The 17,785-nt window shown below is 45.3% G+C and overlaps 1 protein-coding gene across 1 annotated transcript in view; it reads right to left on the bottom strand.

Moving 5' to 3' along the window:
• INTS3 (integrator complex subunit 3) overlaps window positions 1-17,428 on the bottom strand; it is a 39,525-nt gene extending 22,097 nt beyond the window's left edge. The window contains exons 1-5 of the mRNA XM_004002534.6: window positions 16,702-17,428; window positions 6,086-6,169; window positions 5,157-5,240; window positions 358-471; window positions 78-162 (exon numbers count right to left, since the gene is read on the bottom strand). Of these exons, the coding sequence (XP_004002583.1) occupies window positions 78-162; window positions 358-471; window positions 5,157-5,240; window positions 6,086-6,169; window positions 16,702-16,845 (511 nt within the window). The 5' untranslated portion in view covers window positions 16,846-17,428. The remainder of the gene's footprint in view (window positions 1-77; window positions 163-357; window positions 472-5,156; window positions 5,241-6,085; window positions 6,170-16,701) is intronic.
• Between the last annotated feature and the right edge of the window lie 357 nt (window positions 17,429-17,785).

Here is a 17,785-nt window from a genome sequence, read left to right as displayed (position 1 = left end):
GGCACTCAATCATCCTCCACGGCCTGGACTTAGGCATACTGCATACTTCTTCTTTATGCTCTTGCCATCCAACTCACCGGCAATCTGCTTCATGAACGTCATGCAAACACCATCGGCTCCCAGAACCCCACTCTTCACTAGTTCCCGTACCAACCACACCAACTAAAGGAGAGAGAAAAAGACGTATGAAGAGAAGGGCCTATACATTTGAGAAAGGGTCTAATCCAGTCATTTTATAAGTTAGGTGTACAAAGACAGGGGTGTGTTACCCCTGACTCCTCCTTCCTTTCCCGTTAGGAGAGGACCCATTCTCTGTCATGTCTCTGAGATGGATCTCTCTCTTCTTTCTGGCCTTACCTGAGTACGGCAGGTATCCTGCAACTTCAAGTACTTCTCCATGAGTATCTGGTTGATTTTATTCAGAACAATATTCATGCCGTCACGACTCACCAGAGCCAAGTCCCGGTAACACTGTAAGAAGTGAGGTTTGTGAGCAGCAAGCAAGCTAGGATAGGCTCCTGACCCCACTCAAAGGGGGCCCCCTGCCCTCTAGCCTCTCCAACGTAAATACTACCAACGGGATACAAGTGGCAGTGAAAAATTTTCTGCTCTAGAAGGCATGCTTACCATTCAATGACCAAAACACAAGACTTTCCACTCTGGAAAGACTTTCCACAAACCTTCCATAGGCTCCACCATCCCAAATCTATCCCTTGCTCTGTCATTCAGGATGGGGAAAAGGAACTGAGTTATTCTAGTAAGACAGAAAAGCCTGCTAAGAAAGGCTCCCTGTCCCCTTACCTCCCTCCTTAGGAAGCGTCACACTGTTTGAAGCCACCAGCTGAGCAAAACCAGGTGGAGGCCATCTGCTTTTCATCTGCCAGTAAAAGGTCACTGCAGAATGGGTTTGGTTGAACAGGCCAGAAAGGATCTCAAAGAGATTTTTAGACTTGTACTGACACAGCCAGATGAAACAAAGGGCTAGGAGTATTAAGGAAAGAGGATCCATGGACCAGGATCCCGGAAAGAAAGGGTAGACCCAAATCGAACTTCCTTAACGAAACATCTTTCTTTTTTTCTCCAGGCTACCCTTTGCTTCTGCCAAGCACTAAAGAAGGAGGGGTCCTATAGCACATCTAACTCTGGGGGAGGTAAGGGAATGCATGCCAATTTCCTCTGAGAGCTTCTGTTTCTCTCACCCTGTCTCTCTAAAGAGACCAGACTCCTGGAGGACTACCTTAGGGGACCTCATTAGTAACCTCCTCAGCCTGCTGGGTTCTATGCTGTCAGCACAAAGGGCAAAATTATAGATAGGCAGTATCTCACAACCTCAGATGGCCAGTGGCAAGGACAGCATCAATAATACTAGCAATTATAACAGGGAACATGCATTGGCATTGTGCGAAAACTTTATATTCTATTTACTGCATCTGAATCACATAGTCACCCTATTTATTATCATCTCTATTTTTATAGATGAGGAAAACAGGCACAGAGAGGTTAAAGTAACTTGCCCCAGGTTACATTTGAGATAAGAGGAAGATTCAAATCCCAGCAGTCCAACTCTAGATTCCAAGCTCTTAATCGTAAAGACACTATCATATCATCAGAAATAACTAAAAGGAGAAGAGGCTGCTGGGGATGGAGGTTAAGAGTTTACAGTGGCTTTGAGACTACTACATTCCTAAACTCGCTCATCCTAAGTGTTCAAAAGAGAAGTACTCCGGGACTTCCCTGGCAGTCCGTCCAGTGGTTCAGACTCGGAGCTTCCAATGCAGGGGGTGCAGGTTCGATCCCTGGTCTGGGAACTAAGATCCTACATGCTGTGTGGCATGGCCAAAAAATTTAAAAATATATGAACATTTTTTAAAAAAGGAGAAAGAGAGAAGTAACCCTCACGACCAGCTGCTCCCTGGACTTGGTGTGTCTGGGGACTCCTAAGAGATTAGCTACCCTACTTCCACTTCTATTACCCTTAAGTCGAAACAAGCATTCCGATGAAAATACAAATACTTAGGAATTCCCCCATGTGCCATGAACTTTTCATACTCCAAGGAGAATTTGATTATCCTCTGACTCCATCTGCCAGAGGGAGGGCTGGGAGATCAAAAGTACAAGCAAGGGAATAAGAGGTAAGAGAAGCCAGTGAACCACTGCCAACTTGCTTGTCAGTAAATGTGGTTCAGCCCTGGAGCCTTCCCTAGAGGAGTGAGTCACAGAATGGGCAGAGGACGAGGGATGCAGAGGCAGAAGGCAGACCCATGTCAGGCCAAAGAAGAGGCACAACCAGTAAGAGAGGAGCTGTTTCCTTCTGCCCAAAGGAGAGCAGAAATCCCAGAAATGCAGAAGAGACCCTGACAGGGAAGGACAGCCCTCAGGAGGCGCAGGGTCAGACGGAGCAAGTAGGTTCTGGCTGCCGAATTCCATGCTCCATCTGGGACCTTATTAACCACAACTGCTGGTAATGCATGCAGCCGGGCACCAGGAAGATCACATCATATCATATTCTTGATGCTTCCAGCTGCCTCTCCAAGCTCTGTGCCAGTGCACTGACTGGCTTGGAAGATAAGTAGATGGGTGGAAAAACTCAGCGGGAAACAGAGGGTCCCAAAAGAAAGGAAAGGTGACAGGACGGTGCTGAGGTAGGATACCTGTTCTGTGCTGGGAACAGTCATGTTCCAGCCTCAGCCCTCACAGCCCTCAACTTTCTTTCTAGAGCTATCTGCCGAGAGAAGCACCTGGACCAAGAACTGCCAGGGCCTGGTGTTGTATCTTTGGTGATGAAGGACCTTGGCATCGATGTTAAATCCTTTCCTATCACCTATATCCCGTAAGAGAACTGGAGCAGAAATTAAAGCCTTCAACTTAGCCTCCCATCACACTGCAGTCCCCCAGCCCGGCCTGCTCCCAGCGATTCAGTTTGGACATCAAATAGGAAATAAACCCAGAGAATATAAACACAAGGCTGCAAGTTAGGAAGGTAGAACTGGAACAAAATCCACCCCACGTCTATTCCACTCTCCGCCAACACCTGACAGCTCTTTCCTTAACTAAGTTTCTGTTCCAGGGACAGAATTAACTCCAAGTAAACCCTTAGGAAACACTCCCCTTGGTTTAAACTGAAGCCTAAAACAATGCATTAGGATCAGTTATCAGTTACGCCCACCCACAACTTCTGCAAGACAGAATATTCTCTAAGACAATCACCCTTTTAGGAAGAAGGATAAAGTACTAGGAGATGGGGCAGATTCTTCCCCCATTCTCTGATATGGCTCAAGGCCTCTGAATGAGTCATACCTGATAGTTCCTCATTTGCCTAAAACTGTATTCTCCTAATTCCCAGTCTCCACCCACTTTGTCTGAAGAGGCTCCTAGGTAGGGGATGTGCTTGGAAACCTGCAGCATGTGAAAATAACTGATGCAACCAATCATGTCAACCAACTACGAGACCCAAGGTGAGGGCCTGGGCCACGCTCATGGGGCAAAAAGAAGACAAGGTGCTCTAGTGCCTTGCCATGTCTGGATGGCCAAATTCATGACATCATAAGCATTTATAATGCATAGCCCTATGACCTCTCACTGACTGGTCAGGCAAAGAGGTAGAAATACCACGGGGGCCCGCCCTCTTCACTGAGATTTACTGATTTACCCTAGCTGATTCAGATCTCATCTGAAACACAAATAAAACCAGCAGACTAGATGAATCTTCACTGAGGTGACTAAATAAGGTTTTAATTGCATGTGTAAAAACTCACATGAGAGAAAACTAAGCCTTAACCCCAACCCTTCACCCCCATCTTTGTCAACACTTTCTTTCAAACAGTGAGGCTGGGGTGGATCACATTACTGATTAACACCACCAAACTGGAGACATTCATTTGTCTTTAAGGTTCTCAAAGATCAATTTGCTATGAAAATGAAACGCCAACTTAACTCAACAGTGCCCCAGCCCAGAAATAGCCTGGGAAACCAGGGACTTGTCAATACTTGCTGCCCTTACCACCTACCCTGACCCCAGGTTTGCCATGACCACAAGCAGCTAAGCCAGGGGACCATGGGCATCCTGTCCTTGTCCCTAAGAATGCTGTTCCGTTGGTTCTCCTTGAACAGATAACCTCTAGGTTTCTTACAGGTGCACTGAGAGCAGTCTGGGGCAAGGGAACAAAGACGCCAGTTTCACATGGGCTTTCTGCGAAGATTAAATGTCTGGATAGAGCTGAACATAATGTTGGACACAGCATGATTGTTTCCTTTCACACTCCCTTTGTTCAAGGAAGGGGTAAGGAGAAAACTGAATTCCCCCACACCAAGCTCTTCTTTGTTAGTGTCACGCAGTTAATGCCAGATACGACAAGTGTCTCCAAACCATCATGCAAGACTCAAGGACACAGAAAGCGGAAATCCAGAGAGGCAAAAGACAAGATTTTGCTACTTTACTACAGAAAGAATGGAGTCCAAAGAGAACATCCTGCTCAGGCCTTCACCACAAGGAAGGATCTCTCTTAAACCATTCTATTAGTATAAATACATAAAAAAGATTCTTCATTTGTGAAGAACTCCAGACTAGTTTTCATACAGTATTCCTCAGGAAGTCTGACTGCAATGTATTCCAGTCTTCTCTTAATCACTACATTATTATGGCATCACCTAATATTAAGCTTTCTAGGACTTCCCTGGTGGTCCAGGGGTGAAAAATCTGCCTGCCAATGCAGGGAATATAGGTTCGATCCTTGGTCCAGGAAGATTCCACATGCCTCGGGGCAACTAAGCCTGTGTGCCACACCTAGAAGGTAGCCCCTACTGTCTGCAACTAGAGAAAACCTGTGAGCAGCAACAAAGACCCAGCACAGTCTCCAGATTAAATCCCAATTCTTTCAGGCCTGACTCAAAAATCTACAATTTAAAACTCTTTAAATCCCTTTTCACTCTCACAACTGCATTTTCTTGCCTTTTAGCTTCAGGATCTGAAGAGAAAGGATTTTAGTAAGAAAGTGACCCATTTACTGAGTGAAAAGGGAGTTACTATATTTGGAGAACAAGATGATCCAGCCCTGGTCCAAGGGTCTGATACTAAACCAGTTAAGCCAAAAGTTCCACCATTCTCTCAGATCGTATCTGAGAAGGGAATATGGGGCCAGAGTAGCGAGTCTTCTTACCTTCTGGGCTTGGGCTGGTTCGGTAAGGACAAGGGTGAAGAGGCCCAGGCAGATTTCCTCATGTTGTGGGGGGCCTTTGCATACCTGGGATAAGAGAAAAGAAAAAACTAGTTGTCACTCAAGAGAAAAGTTCTTAAGCACGGTTACTCCCAGAAAACTTGGGACTCTTGAGTAACCTGCAAAGGAGAATCATCAGCTAAAAGTGATGGGCATCTGTTTTAGGAGAGAGGTGGAGAGAAAGGATGGATCCATACTGCTTTCTCCAAGGCTTGATGAAGGCCAGAGGCAGAAAATAAAGTGTTTGAAATGGGGGGGAAATCCTGCTCCACACCTTAACAGCCTTCAGTAGAGAGGGAGCCGCAAAGAAACATACTCAAGACTTTGGGCAAATCACTGAACCCCTGGTATCTGTAAGGTGAAGACATAATAAGAACACTTACTAACAATAAATATTTATTGAACATTCACTGTGTGCCAGAAACTACTCTAAGTCCTTTCCATGTATTCCTTTAAATCCTTCAACCTCAGAAATGTAAAAGATCAAATATGTGAGGATGATTTATAAAGAAAATTAGCCACCAGAGAACTGTAAGTTATCTTTTAAAGTTGTTATTTAATGATGCCTAAGGCAACCCACTCCAGTACTCTTGCCTGGAAAATTGCATGGATGGAGGAACCTCGTAGGCTACAGTCCACGGTGTGGCAAAGAGTCGGACACGACTGAGCGACTTCACTTTCACTTTCAAGGCTCCACGAGATGGGACTCCCAGATTAGGAAAGACAGAGAGGAGTTGGGAAGCCTGGTTCAGGAAACTGAGACATTAGCTTCAACCCCTAGCTCCTAAACACTGAAGTCTTTCCATCTTTCTGATCATGTCTGAAAGCTTTCAAAGCAGCAGAAATGGGTTCAGAAAGAGTATTATACTCACATAGGCATTGAGGGCATCATTGGCCTCTCTCTCGGAGACACCCGTAGTCATCGATGTCACAATGCTCATACATCTTTCCAATCTCTGTGAAGGGGTGAGAAAAAAATTTAGAAGCCTTCATACCAGCACCTATGACATATTTCTGGTCCTAAAAAAGCTTTTTAAAAATTTAAATCACGTCACATCTCCAAAATAGAGAAAACCACTAGGCCATTCAGGTATGACCTAAATCAAATCACTTATGATTATACAGTGGAGGTGATGAATGGATTTACTCATTGGGATTAGATCCGATAAACAGCGCCTGAAGAACTATGGACAGAGGTTCGTAACACTGTACAGGAGGCAGTAATCAAAATCATCCCAAAGAAAAAGAAATTCAAGAAGGCCAAAGTGGTTGTCTGAGGAGGCTTTACAAATAGCTGAGAAAAGAGAAGCAAAAGGCAAGGGAAAAGGGGCAAGATATAACCAACAGAATGCAGAGTTCCAGAGAATAGCAAGGAGAGACAAGTTCTTCAATGACCAATGCATGCAAAGAAACAGAACAGGACAACAGAATGGGAAAGACTAGAGATCTCTTCAAGAAAGCTGGAGCTATCAAGGGAACAGGAACATTTCATGCAATGATGGGCATGAAAAAGGGCAGAAACAGTAAGGACCTAACAGAAGCAGAAAAGATTAAGAAAAAGTGACAAGAACCCATAGAAGAACTATACAAAAAATGCCTTAATGACCAGGATAACCACAATGGTGTGATCATTCATCTAGAGCCAGATATCCTGGAGTGTGAAGTCAAATGGGCTTTAGCAAGCATTACTGCAAACAAAGCTGTGGAGGTGATGGAATTCCAGCTGAACCATTTCAAATCCTAAAAGATGACACTGTTAATATGCCAGCAAATCTGGAAAACTCAGCAGTGGCCACAGGACTGGAAAAGTTCAATTTCCATTCCAATCCCCAGGAAGGGCAATGCCAAAGAATGTTCAAACTACAGCACAACTGCACTCATTTCACAGGCTAGTAAGGTAACGCTCAAAATTCTCCAAGCTAGGCTTCAACAGTACGTGAACCAAGAACTTTCAGATATACAAGCTGGATTTAGAAAAGGCAAAGGAATCAGAGATCAAATTGCCAACATCCATTGGATCATAGAAACAGCAAAAACTCCAGAAAAACACCTACTTCTGCTTCACTGACTATGCTAAAGCCTTTGACTGTGTGGATCACAATAAACTGGAAAATTCTTCAAGAGATGGGCATAGCAGACCACCTTACCTGTCTCCTCAGAAACTTATGAGGTCAAGAAGCAAGTTAGAACTGGACAGGGAAGAACTGATTGGTTCAAAATTGAGAAAGGAGTACGACAAGGGTGCATACTGTCACTCTGCTTATTTAACTTCTGTACAGAGCACATCATGTGAAATGCTGGGCTGGATGAATCACCAAGTGGAATCAAGACTGCCAGAAGTATCAACAACCTCTGATATGCAGATAATACCACTCTAATGGCAGAAAGTGAAGAGGAACTAAAGAGCCTCTTAATGAGGGTGAAAGGAGTATGAAAAGCTTGCTTGAAACTCAACACGATAAAAAGCAAGATCCTGGCTTCTGGTCCCATTACTTTATGGCAAACAGAAGGGGAAAAAGTGGAAGCAGAGACAGATTTCCTTTCCTTGGGCTCCAAAATTGCTGTGGCCAGTGACTGCAGCCATGAAATTAAAAAGATGCTTGCTCTTTGGAAGGAAAGCTGTAACAAACCTAGACAGTGTATTACAAAGCAGAGACATCACTTTACCGACAAAGGTCTGTATAGTCAAAGCTATGGTTTTTCCAGTAATCATGTACAGATGTTAGATAGAGCTGGACCATAAAGAAGGCTGAGCACCGAAGAATTGATGCTTTTGAACTGTGGTGTTTGTTGGAGAAGATTCTTGAGGGTCCCTTGGACAGCAAGGAGATAAAACCAGTCAATCCTAAAGGAAATCAACCTTGAATATTTATTGGAAAGGCTGATGCTGAAGCTGAAGCTCCAATACTTTGGCCATCTGATGGGTAGAGCCAACTCACTGGAGAAGACCCTGATGCTAAGATTGAGGGCAAAGGGAGAAGGGGTGGCAGAGGATGAGCTGGTTGGATGGCATCACTGACTCAATGGATGTGAGTTTGTGCAAACTCTGGGAGATATTGAAGGACAGGGTAGCCTGGCGTACTGCAGTCCATGGGATCATAACATGGGAACAACAACACACCTCCAGATCTAACTACTAGTTTACAAGCCAAGTCACCATGGGGGTATCATCAGCAAAATCCAGAAAGTGTAAACCATGACAGGCTTCCCGGTTTCTTTAACATTTAAATTACAAGGGGAAAAGTGGGGGAGGGGAACCTCATGTATTAGATGAGGCTTAAGTGAATTCTCTGGCGGTCCACGGGTTAGGACTTGGCGCTTTTACTACCAGGGCCTGAGTTTGATCCCTGGTTGGAGAACTAAGATCCCACAATCCATGTGGCAGGCCAAAAAAAAAAAAAAAAAAAGACTTAAAATGACAACTCCTTGAACAGAATAAGGACCCACGAATCCATGCTGATAGATACATACATACAAGACAAACAAAGAAGGGAAAGCTCTTCCTTATAGTGGAATGCTAACTAAAAACTCAGAAGGACTGATGGAAGTAATAATTGATTCAGGGAAATATCATTAACGCTAAAACTAGAGGTGAAACTTTCACAAGAGTATATAGTCACATGGGCTCAAAATACTTATTAATCAAAGAGAAAATAACTGAAGAGAATTCTGGAGGATAACATCTTAACCAAGCAATCAGAGTTAGTATCCCAAGTAACAAGACAAACTGACAGCTGAAATTTCAGACAACCCAAATTCAGAGATTCTATAAAATACCTGGCTTGTTAAAGTGTTTAAGGTGAAGGACAGAGACAGGACTAAGAATAAAAGAGACAGTACACCTAAATTCAGCATGTGATTCTGGGCTGCTATAATGGACATTATTGGGACAACTGGTAAAATGTGAATATGTACTGTAAGTAATATTTACATACTGATGTTAAATGTTCCAGTTTAGATAATAAAACAGGGATTATGTAACTGAGACTCTTGTTCTTAGGAAATACTCCTGGAAGTATTTAAATCTTAAGTGGCATGCAGCTGCAGCTGATTCTCAAAAGGTTAAAACAATATGTATACAAAATGAAAAGCAAATGCAGCAATGTTAACTGGTGAGTCCAGAAGAAGAGTATGAGAGTTCTAGGTCTTAACAGTTTTTCTATAAGTTTGAAATTATTTTAAAACTGTTATTAGGAAATTAAAGGGACATGTCAACTGAATGCAACAAATGTGTGTTCTTTGTTTGATTACTGATCTGAAAAAAACCACTTATAAAAAGAGTTTATGGGAATTCCCTGGGAGTCTCTGCTCTGATGCTTGTGGGCCCAGGTACAAGCCTTGGTCCAGGAACTAAGATCCCACAAGCCATGCCACACAGCCCCCCCAAAAAAACCCCAAAACAAGAAACCCAGTAAAGCACATGACTTAAGGCAAAAAAAAAAAAAAAATCTTAAAAAAAAAAAAAGGGATTTATGAAACAGTCAATTTGAACAATGAGGATTTTATTACATTGAAGAATTAATAATATTTTAGGCATGCTATTGTGGTTATGTTAAAAAGAGAAAAGTCCATCTCTCACAGACATATATATGAAATACCTACAGATGAAATTATATACCTTGGGTTTGCCTCAAAATAATCCTGAGGAGACTAAAGGGAGATACAAGGCCGCCATGTACTGGTAAGTACTGAAGCAGAGTGATTGTTCCAGGGCGGCTACACTACTCTCTCTACTTTTTCATGGTTGAGATGTCCCTCCAAAAACGTAAAAAATAAACTTGAAAAAAAAAAAAAAAGGTGAGCATAAGAAAGAAAAGAACTAGTGGAGAACAAAAGGCCAAACTAAAGCTCCCAGGGTGTGCAGTGAAACAAAGGTGAGGAGCACGACACTAAAATCCAGGCGGGGCTAGTGGTGAAGAACCCGCTTGCCAATGCCGAAGATGTAAAGCAGAAGGGCTCACGAGGAACCCAGACTGAAAGAGACACGTGTACCCCAGTGTCCATCGCAGCACCGTCTACAATAGCCAGGACATGGAAGCAACCTAGACGTCCATCGGCAGATGAATGGATAAGAAAGTTGTAGTACATTTACACAATGGAATATTACTCAGCTATTAAAAAGAATGCATTTTAGTTCTAATGAGGTGGATGAAATTGGGGCCTATTATACAGACAGAAGTAAGTCAGAAAGAAAAACGCCAATATAGCATATTAATGCATATATACGGAATTTAGAAAGATGGCAACAATGACCCTATATGCAAGACAGCAAAAGAGACACAGATGCAAAGAACAGACTTTGGACTCTGTGGGAAAAGGCGAGGGCGGGGTGATTTGAGAGAATAGAATTGAAAGATGTATATTACCATATGTGAAACAGATCGCCAGTCCAGGTTCTATGCATGAGACGGTGCACTGGGACTACCCTGAGGGATGGGATGGCGAGGGAGGTGGGAGAGGGGTTCAGGATGGGGGACACATGTACACCCATAACTGATTCATGTCAGTGTACGGCAAAAATCACTACAATGTTCTAAAGTAATTAGCCTCCAATTAAAATAATTTTTTTTTTTTTAAAAGAAGGGTTTGATCCCTGGGTCAGATCGGGAAGATCCCCTGGAGGAAGGCAATGGCAACCCCCTCCAGTATTCTTGGCTGGAGAATCCCATGGATAGAGGAGCCTGGCAGGTTACAGCCCAGAGGGGTCGCAAAGAGTTGGACATGACTGAAGCAACTTAGCACCAGCGTGCACCAAGGACCATTCTTAATTATAAAGGAAAACTCTATAACATAGTATGTGCTAAAAATTCTAAGGAGATTTTAAGTCACAGATCCTGTTTCAAAGCATTTAATACTAAGGATAAAGAAATTATTGACAAAGTGTATCTCATATTAGTCAGTGAGCCTCTTTCTAAACTACCTAAACTACTTCCTAAGTCTTTTAAAACATCTTATTGAGAACTACTGACAAATAAGGACAAAGGAAAGAGGTCCAGGAATGAAAGACCATCATCCTTCTCCTTTGACCATCTTCCTGAGGTTGTCTACCATCCCTACCTAAGAGCAGAGTAGAACTGAGTATTAAGGCAAGGAGCTTCCAGAGCCAAAAAAATTCAACCTAAATTAGGCTCAAAGCTGCTCAGGTTTGACAACGTCACTGTCCAACATCAGGTCTGACTATCCTCCAAATTAGGTCACATCAGAGTGCTCAGCCTTAATCAACAGCACCTGTGTACTTGTGGAAAGGAGCTGTGAGATCACATGAAAAGCTGAGCTGTAAATCTCACAACCCGCCTCTCCCACAAACTCTGAGATCCATCATTACCTAGTCCAGCTCCTATATTGTAAAGGGAGGAAAGAAAATAACCTCAGGTTGTATTTTCTCTTTTTAAGTCTTATCCTTCTTCATCTAAGACAGTTATCAGTTCCTCCAGTTGCTAAATCCAGGCTGTTCTTGCTGGGTACTCTGGGAGGCCCTGCCTACCCGGCCTAGGTTAATAAGCAGTTTCAGAGTGGAGGAAGATGGTGAGCAGGCAGCAAAACAGCATCATAAAATCCTAGACATCACTGTGATAAAAAGGAAGAAATCTCTGCTGAATCAACAGAGATGCAAGAAAAGTCAAAAGAGCAGCTGGCTGTGGAGCCAATGGACAAGCAAGGACCAGGAGAATCCCTCCAGTACTTGTAAGCCTTGGGCTAATCTTAGGTGAATTACCTAAATTACCAAAACTTACTTAGCCTTTTATTTATAATACGCTGGTTTTCTTAGCTAAAAAGATTAGAGACAGAGCCCATATAAAGTTGCTTTAAGGATTAAACAAGGTTAACATATGTGAAAGCACCTAGCATATAGCCTCAGTTGAATCACTCTATTCATCTGTGAAGAAGCTCAGCGATCACACAACTGAATCCATGAGGACCAGACAACCCTTCAATGCTCCCTGCCACTACTTTTAATGGCATGTCCTCAGAGACTCCTGAAACCTGAGCCCTACACAGTTCAGTTCAGTCACTCAGTCGTGTCCGACTCTTTGCGACCCCATGAATCGCAGCACGCCAGGCCTCCCTGTCCATCAACATATCCGAGTTCACTCAAACTCACGTCCATCAAGTCGGTGATGCCATCCAGCCATCTCATCCTCTGTCGTCCCCTTCTCCTCCTGCCCCCAATCCCTCCCAGCATCAGAGTCTTTTCCAATGAGTCAGCTCTTTGCATGAGGTGGCCAAAGTACTGGAGTTTCAGCTTTAGCATCATTCCTTCCAAAGAACACCCAGGGCTGATCTCCTTTAGAATGGACTGGTTGGATCTCCTTGCAGTCCAAGGGACTCTCAAGAGTCTTCTCCAACACCACACAGGACACCACAATCCCTAACCAGGTTGAAAAACTTCCTCTCCTACTTTTGCCTTCTGTGAGAGAAGAGGAAAGAGTTGGACACAGAAGGACCCTGCACCAAGATCCTGGAGCAAAGCTGGAGGGCTGGCCTTGTTTCTCCCTGTGATGTAACACAGAGACCTTGGACTGAACCACGTTTCTCTAGGGCCCTCCTCGATATCTAAGCTCCATTCAGAGGTCTGAGTCATTTCTATGGGTCACTGCCGAGTCAAGAAAGAAAACTGGCATCTTGCAACAGGGAGGCCTAACTAAGCATGTAGAAAATGGCAGAGTCCAGAATTGGATGGGTGAATAAAAGCCATGAGGAAAGAAATATGAGGGTCGGTTCTTCCCAGGCAATAGAAATATATAAAGGATACTGCTTTTCTTGAACTACAGAAGTTACTTTCCCAAACAGAGATGAGTGAACTAATTACAAATCATTCAGAGTGACTGGAGGACCACATCTCAGAGGGCTGTAGAAAGCCAGATCCCTACAATCAAGCAGTAGTACCCCTTCTTCCCCTCAGACAACCGAGGCCCTTAGTAAAGACGGAACCACACGTGCAGTTGCCAATAACTGCTGGCAGAATGACTGTTCAGAGGAAGCCCTTAACGACAGCACCTCAGAGAGTTGAGTGAATATTTACCACCTCTAGGAGCTTCTAAAATAACTTTTCTAGTACTAAGACTACCTTACCATGGTTTCCATGACAGAAGCAGTAGATGGAGAGCGGGTGGAAAGCAGGGAGGCCTTCTAGTCTGCAAGTATATACCTGAAGCTGGAGACTAAAGTCTGAGGATTGCTCTTACCTCCCAGTGTCTCCTCCTTCCTCCAGGTAACATCCAGTTTGCTAAAAATTATATTATTTAATGGCTTCCCAGGTTGTTCATGGTAAAGAATCCGCCTGCCAAGCAGGAGACTCAGGTTTGATCCCTGGGTTGGGAAGATCCCCTGGAGAAGGACATGGCAACCCACTCCACTATTCTTGCCTGGGAAATTCCATGAACAGGGGTATAGTCTGCTGCTGCTGCTAAGTCGCTTCAGTCGTGTCCGACTCTGTGTGACCCCGTAGACGGCAGCCCACCAGGCTCCGCCGTCCCTGGGACTCTCCAGGCAAGAACACTGGAGTGGGTCAGTCTATGGGGTCACAGAGAGTCGGACATGACTTAGCGACTAAACAATAACAACAGTAAATACTTAAATACTGTCCCCTTATGAGAAGTCAGTGGCCTTCGGAGACTAAAATTCAAAGGCTTAAGGAAAAGATATGATCTGACCTACAAAACCCCCAAGGACTCACATTAGTAAAGAGTTAACTCAACAAACTGGGTTCCAAGTATTCTACAACCGAGAGTCACTGTAAGTGAAATGAGGATTTAAGGGGAAAAAATCAGAAATGACTCAAAGCCCATTCCCTGGAGAATCTTCACAGACTGGATGAGCCTGAGAGAAAACCTGGAAGGGACATACCTCTAACCAAATGCAAAACTGAGACCTGTCCAGAGCTTAAGAGGAGGTTCCAACTTGTTTGAGCCACAGCTCCTGCCTTTAGCCTTGCTTCAAAGTAGACAGGGTCCTTCTCCACAGAGGAGTGACCAGGAGCTTTGAAGGCTTGTGAGATTAGGAGCTACGTGTTCTAAACGCCTCCAATCTTTGGCACTATTTTTATCTCATTCCTCAAATCTGGATGGGGATGGGCAAGAATTCCCCATTCAAAGAAAAGAACAGGGCCAAAGAGAAGAAAGGATACGACAAATGGTCCCTTGGGCAGAACGGTCACAGCCCCGGCCTGTGATGCTCCTCACCAGCCCTTCACACTCCAGGCCTCGGGGGGCCTTTCCTCATCACGTCCAGCTGACGCCGGTCTCTTCACAACCCTCACTGGGTTTTTGTTTTTACCTTTCTTGTGAGTGTTAACTCAGTCTTTAGATGATAAGCTCTGGAAGGCTGGCCTTGGGTCTCCCTACTGTGTTCCTGGGCAATAGGTGGGACTATGCTGGAAACAACCAAGCCAGAACCACCAGAGATCAGTCAATACTAGGTTTTGAGTGCGGAGATGCGTGACGAGACCCAGGGGAAGAAGCCAGTAAGTCTTAACCTTAGTCACTCTGATCTAGTGGGAGCCGCACTTGAGGTTAAAAACTGGCAAGGCATGTTGGAAAATTCAGATGCAAAGGACAAAGGGCATAGAAGGAAAGGAGGAAGGCCAAGACAAGATGAGAAACATCGACAGCACAAAGGATATCAAGAAAAAAAGGAGACCCTCCCTCCCCCTTCTCTCTGGAAACAGCTGAAAGTTCACTCTCAGACAGTCCAAAAGAGCAAGAAAATAAATTCTTTGTCTCTTATGAGATCCCCTTTTACCATATTATTTCACTTGCTAGCAAACATGTCACTCCTCAGGGAATAGGATGCTGTGGTACAAATTAGAACAGGATGACCCTTCCGGCAATCAGGGTGGGAAATAAACAAGGGTTTCACTACCCTTGGGGTCTTTTCCCCTCCACCCAACTGGTGCAGTGATCAAAGGTAATCAATGATTTTCTTGCTACAATTCTAGAGGTCTAGCGCTAGAACCCAGGGCTCAATAAATACTTTGACAATGACAGTGGCCATTTCTAAACATGTAGATAATTTAAAATGCCAGGCAATCCTGGCAAAGTCATTTGTATTTGTTTCGGGAATACATTACTTTTAGCATTGTTATCTGCCTTGTTAGCGCAACAGGTAGCACTCAAAAAATAGAAGCATTATTTATGTTCCTAATTGGATTTACCTTAGCTGATAACAACAGGAGAAGACAAACTCTGATTCACCTCATACAGAATTACAAGGGAGAAGCATGATGGAAGCCTGTCTGTGAACAGACATATCTGATGGATAACCCACAAGGTTGCTGTCCAGGTGCTTCTTGATTGACAAAGCTCATTTCTGCATGTGTTCTGCCATCCTGGATCTGAACCTACATTCCTTCAAACTTACAGTATGAATTCCACCTATCTGCTTGACCACCCTCTAACATTTGATCAAGAGCCGTGACAAAGTCAGAAGCAGGAAATTGCCCGTGAAGAAACAGGGCGTAATAATTTACTCGTCCCGTTCCCGGATAACCACTGAGTTGAATGTATCAGGTCTTACAAACAATCCAGCAATCATGTCACACTTCTCAGTCTCATATTCCTAAGGATGTCTCTTCATGTATGAAGTGAAGTCGCTCAGTCGTGCCTGACTCTTTGAGACCCCATGGACAGCAGCCTACCAGGCTCCGCTGTCCATGGGATTTCCCACGCAGGAATACTGGAGTGGGCTGCCATTTCCTTCTCCAGGGGATCTTCCCAACCCAGGGATCGAACCCAGGTCTCCTGAATTGCAGACAGACGCTTTACGGTCACAGGAAAGGGATAAATGATAAACTCTGGATTGTCAGGGACAGGGCAAGAGGAACAACTGGGGGGTCAATTATTCAGTAGTCTAAAATCCCTATTCGGGCCCAAGGCATCGCCTCACCCTACCCTCTTTCTCAGCATCTGTATGTTCCCTCCCTTGTGTGTGTGCCATCTGGTTGTGGACAGGGCCCTAGGTCCCATTCACTCCTAACAAAATACAACTCACTTTTCCTTAGGTCTTCACTCATTCTACATGCCCAGTTAACATCACCAGCAATTGAGGGTCTAAATGAAGTCAACACTATCTAAGAGGAGGCTCCAAGGTCTAGTGCAAGCTCCTACCAAACCAACCCCTCAAAGCACCTACACACACATACATTACTCAATCTATGACCCGATTGAAACAGGGTTAAATATTAATTATAGCTGTGGCCTATATGTGAAAGCAATGTCAAAAATAAATCCAGTAGATCTGGATGATATATTCCTTTCTCACCAACACGCCCCCACCCCCACCCATTTCACAGTAGTGGCTGCTGTTGCTATGACAACCTGTCCAGGAAGTTGGCCCACACTTCTTCCTTCAGGAGCAGGAAGTCAGGAGCAGTGTTTGTGTTGTCTTAGAAAAAACTTTAAGGCCTCCTCCCCCACCCCCACCCCATATCCGCTCCAGTATCCCTCCTCAACCCCATTTCTTAACTCCCTTCCCCACCCCCCACACCTACCTCCTCTAACTCATCCTTGGCATCCAAACTGGTTGAAAGTAGCAGCCTCCCCCCTCCTGGGGCTCCTGCTCCCGCTCCTCCTCCACCTCCCGCTGCTCCCGAAGCAGCAGCTGCTGCTGCCCCCTTTCCCTTCTGTAACTCCATGGCTGCCGCCGGGAGACGGGAAAAGGCCCGGGAGTGGATGGGTAGGAAGTCCTAGAAACGGGAAATCTAGGACTGACAAGGACTGGGAGGCAAGAGGGACAAGGGAGGGGCAGGGGATGAGGGTCCCTGGCCTCTGCACTCGTCCCTCCTCTCCGAAAGGGCGCTCCTATGCAGGAGGCGAAGGCAGGCGGGCCTCTAGGTCGTGCCTCTGGACTGGCAGTGCTGAGGAAACGCCGTTAGCTCCTAAGTATGCAGGGCTAAGGGTCTGAGCCCCTACGGGAAGTGTAGGAGAGGCTTCTGTCCCTGAAGAAATGGAAAAGGCGCCCTTTCTGGCTTCTGATCCTAAGAGAAGCTGGGAAAACCTTAAGTTTCTACCTCAGGAGGTGGGGGGGGGGGGGGGGGGGAAGGAGTCCTGCCCATGAAGTAGGGGGTAGGAATCCTTCCTGGCTGATGCCCCAAGGATTGGGGAGCGAGGTTCCTTTGGTTCCGGCCCCCAGGGGGTGAGGGTGAGGCAGTAAGCGCTATAGGAGGACACGGACGACCAGCTTCTCCCTACACCACACAGAGGCGGCCATGGTGGAAGGGCGGGGGGTGGGAAGGCCAAGAGCGACGGCGGGGGAGGGGGAGGAATCGTGGAGGCCTGCGCCGGAAGTGAGCAGTCGCGGTCCCCGGCCTCCGCCAATAGCGGCTTCCGCGGTGGCTCTTGGTCTCGAAGGAGTAGGCCGACGTTGGCCCACAGGCCTTCACGCCGGCTGCCAATGGTATAGAGCAGAAGAGAAACCAGTCTGATGGACAGCCAGAGTCTCCAATCATATTCCTCTTCTGCTCTCGGAGGGCGGGACGGAACGACTTCCCGGAGGTGGGTGTGGGAGATCAGGAAGGAGAGAGGCTGCGCCTGCGTGGGTTGACGCGCGTGCGCGGCGCTGGATTCCACCCTCCT

The sequence above is a fragment of the Ovis aries genome, chromosome 1 (assembly GCF_016772045.2).
Source record: "Ovis aries strain OAR_USU_Benz2616 breed Rambouillet chromosome 1, ARS-UI_Ramb_v3.0, whole genome shotgun sequence".
NCBI lineage: Eukaryota > Metazoa > Chordata > Mammalia > Artiodactyla > Bovidae > Ovis > Ovis aries.
The sequence above is the reverse complement of the archived record's forward strand: the minus strand, read 5'-3'. Positions and strand labels throughout refer to the sequence as shown.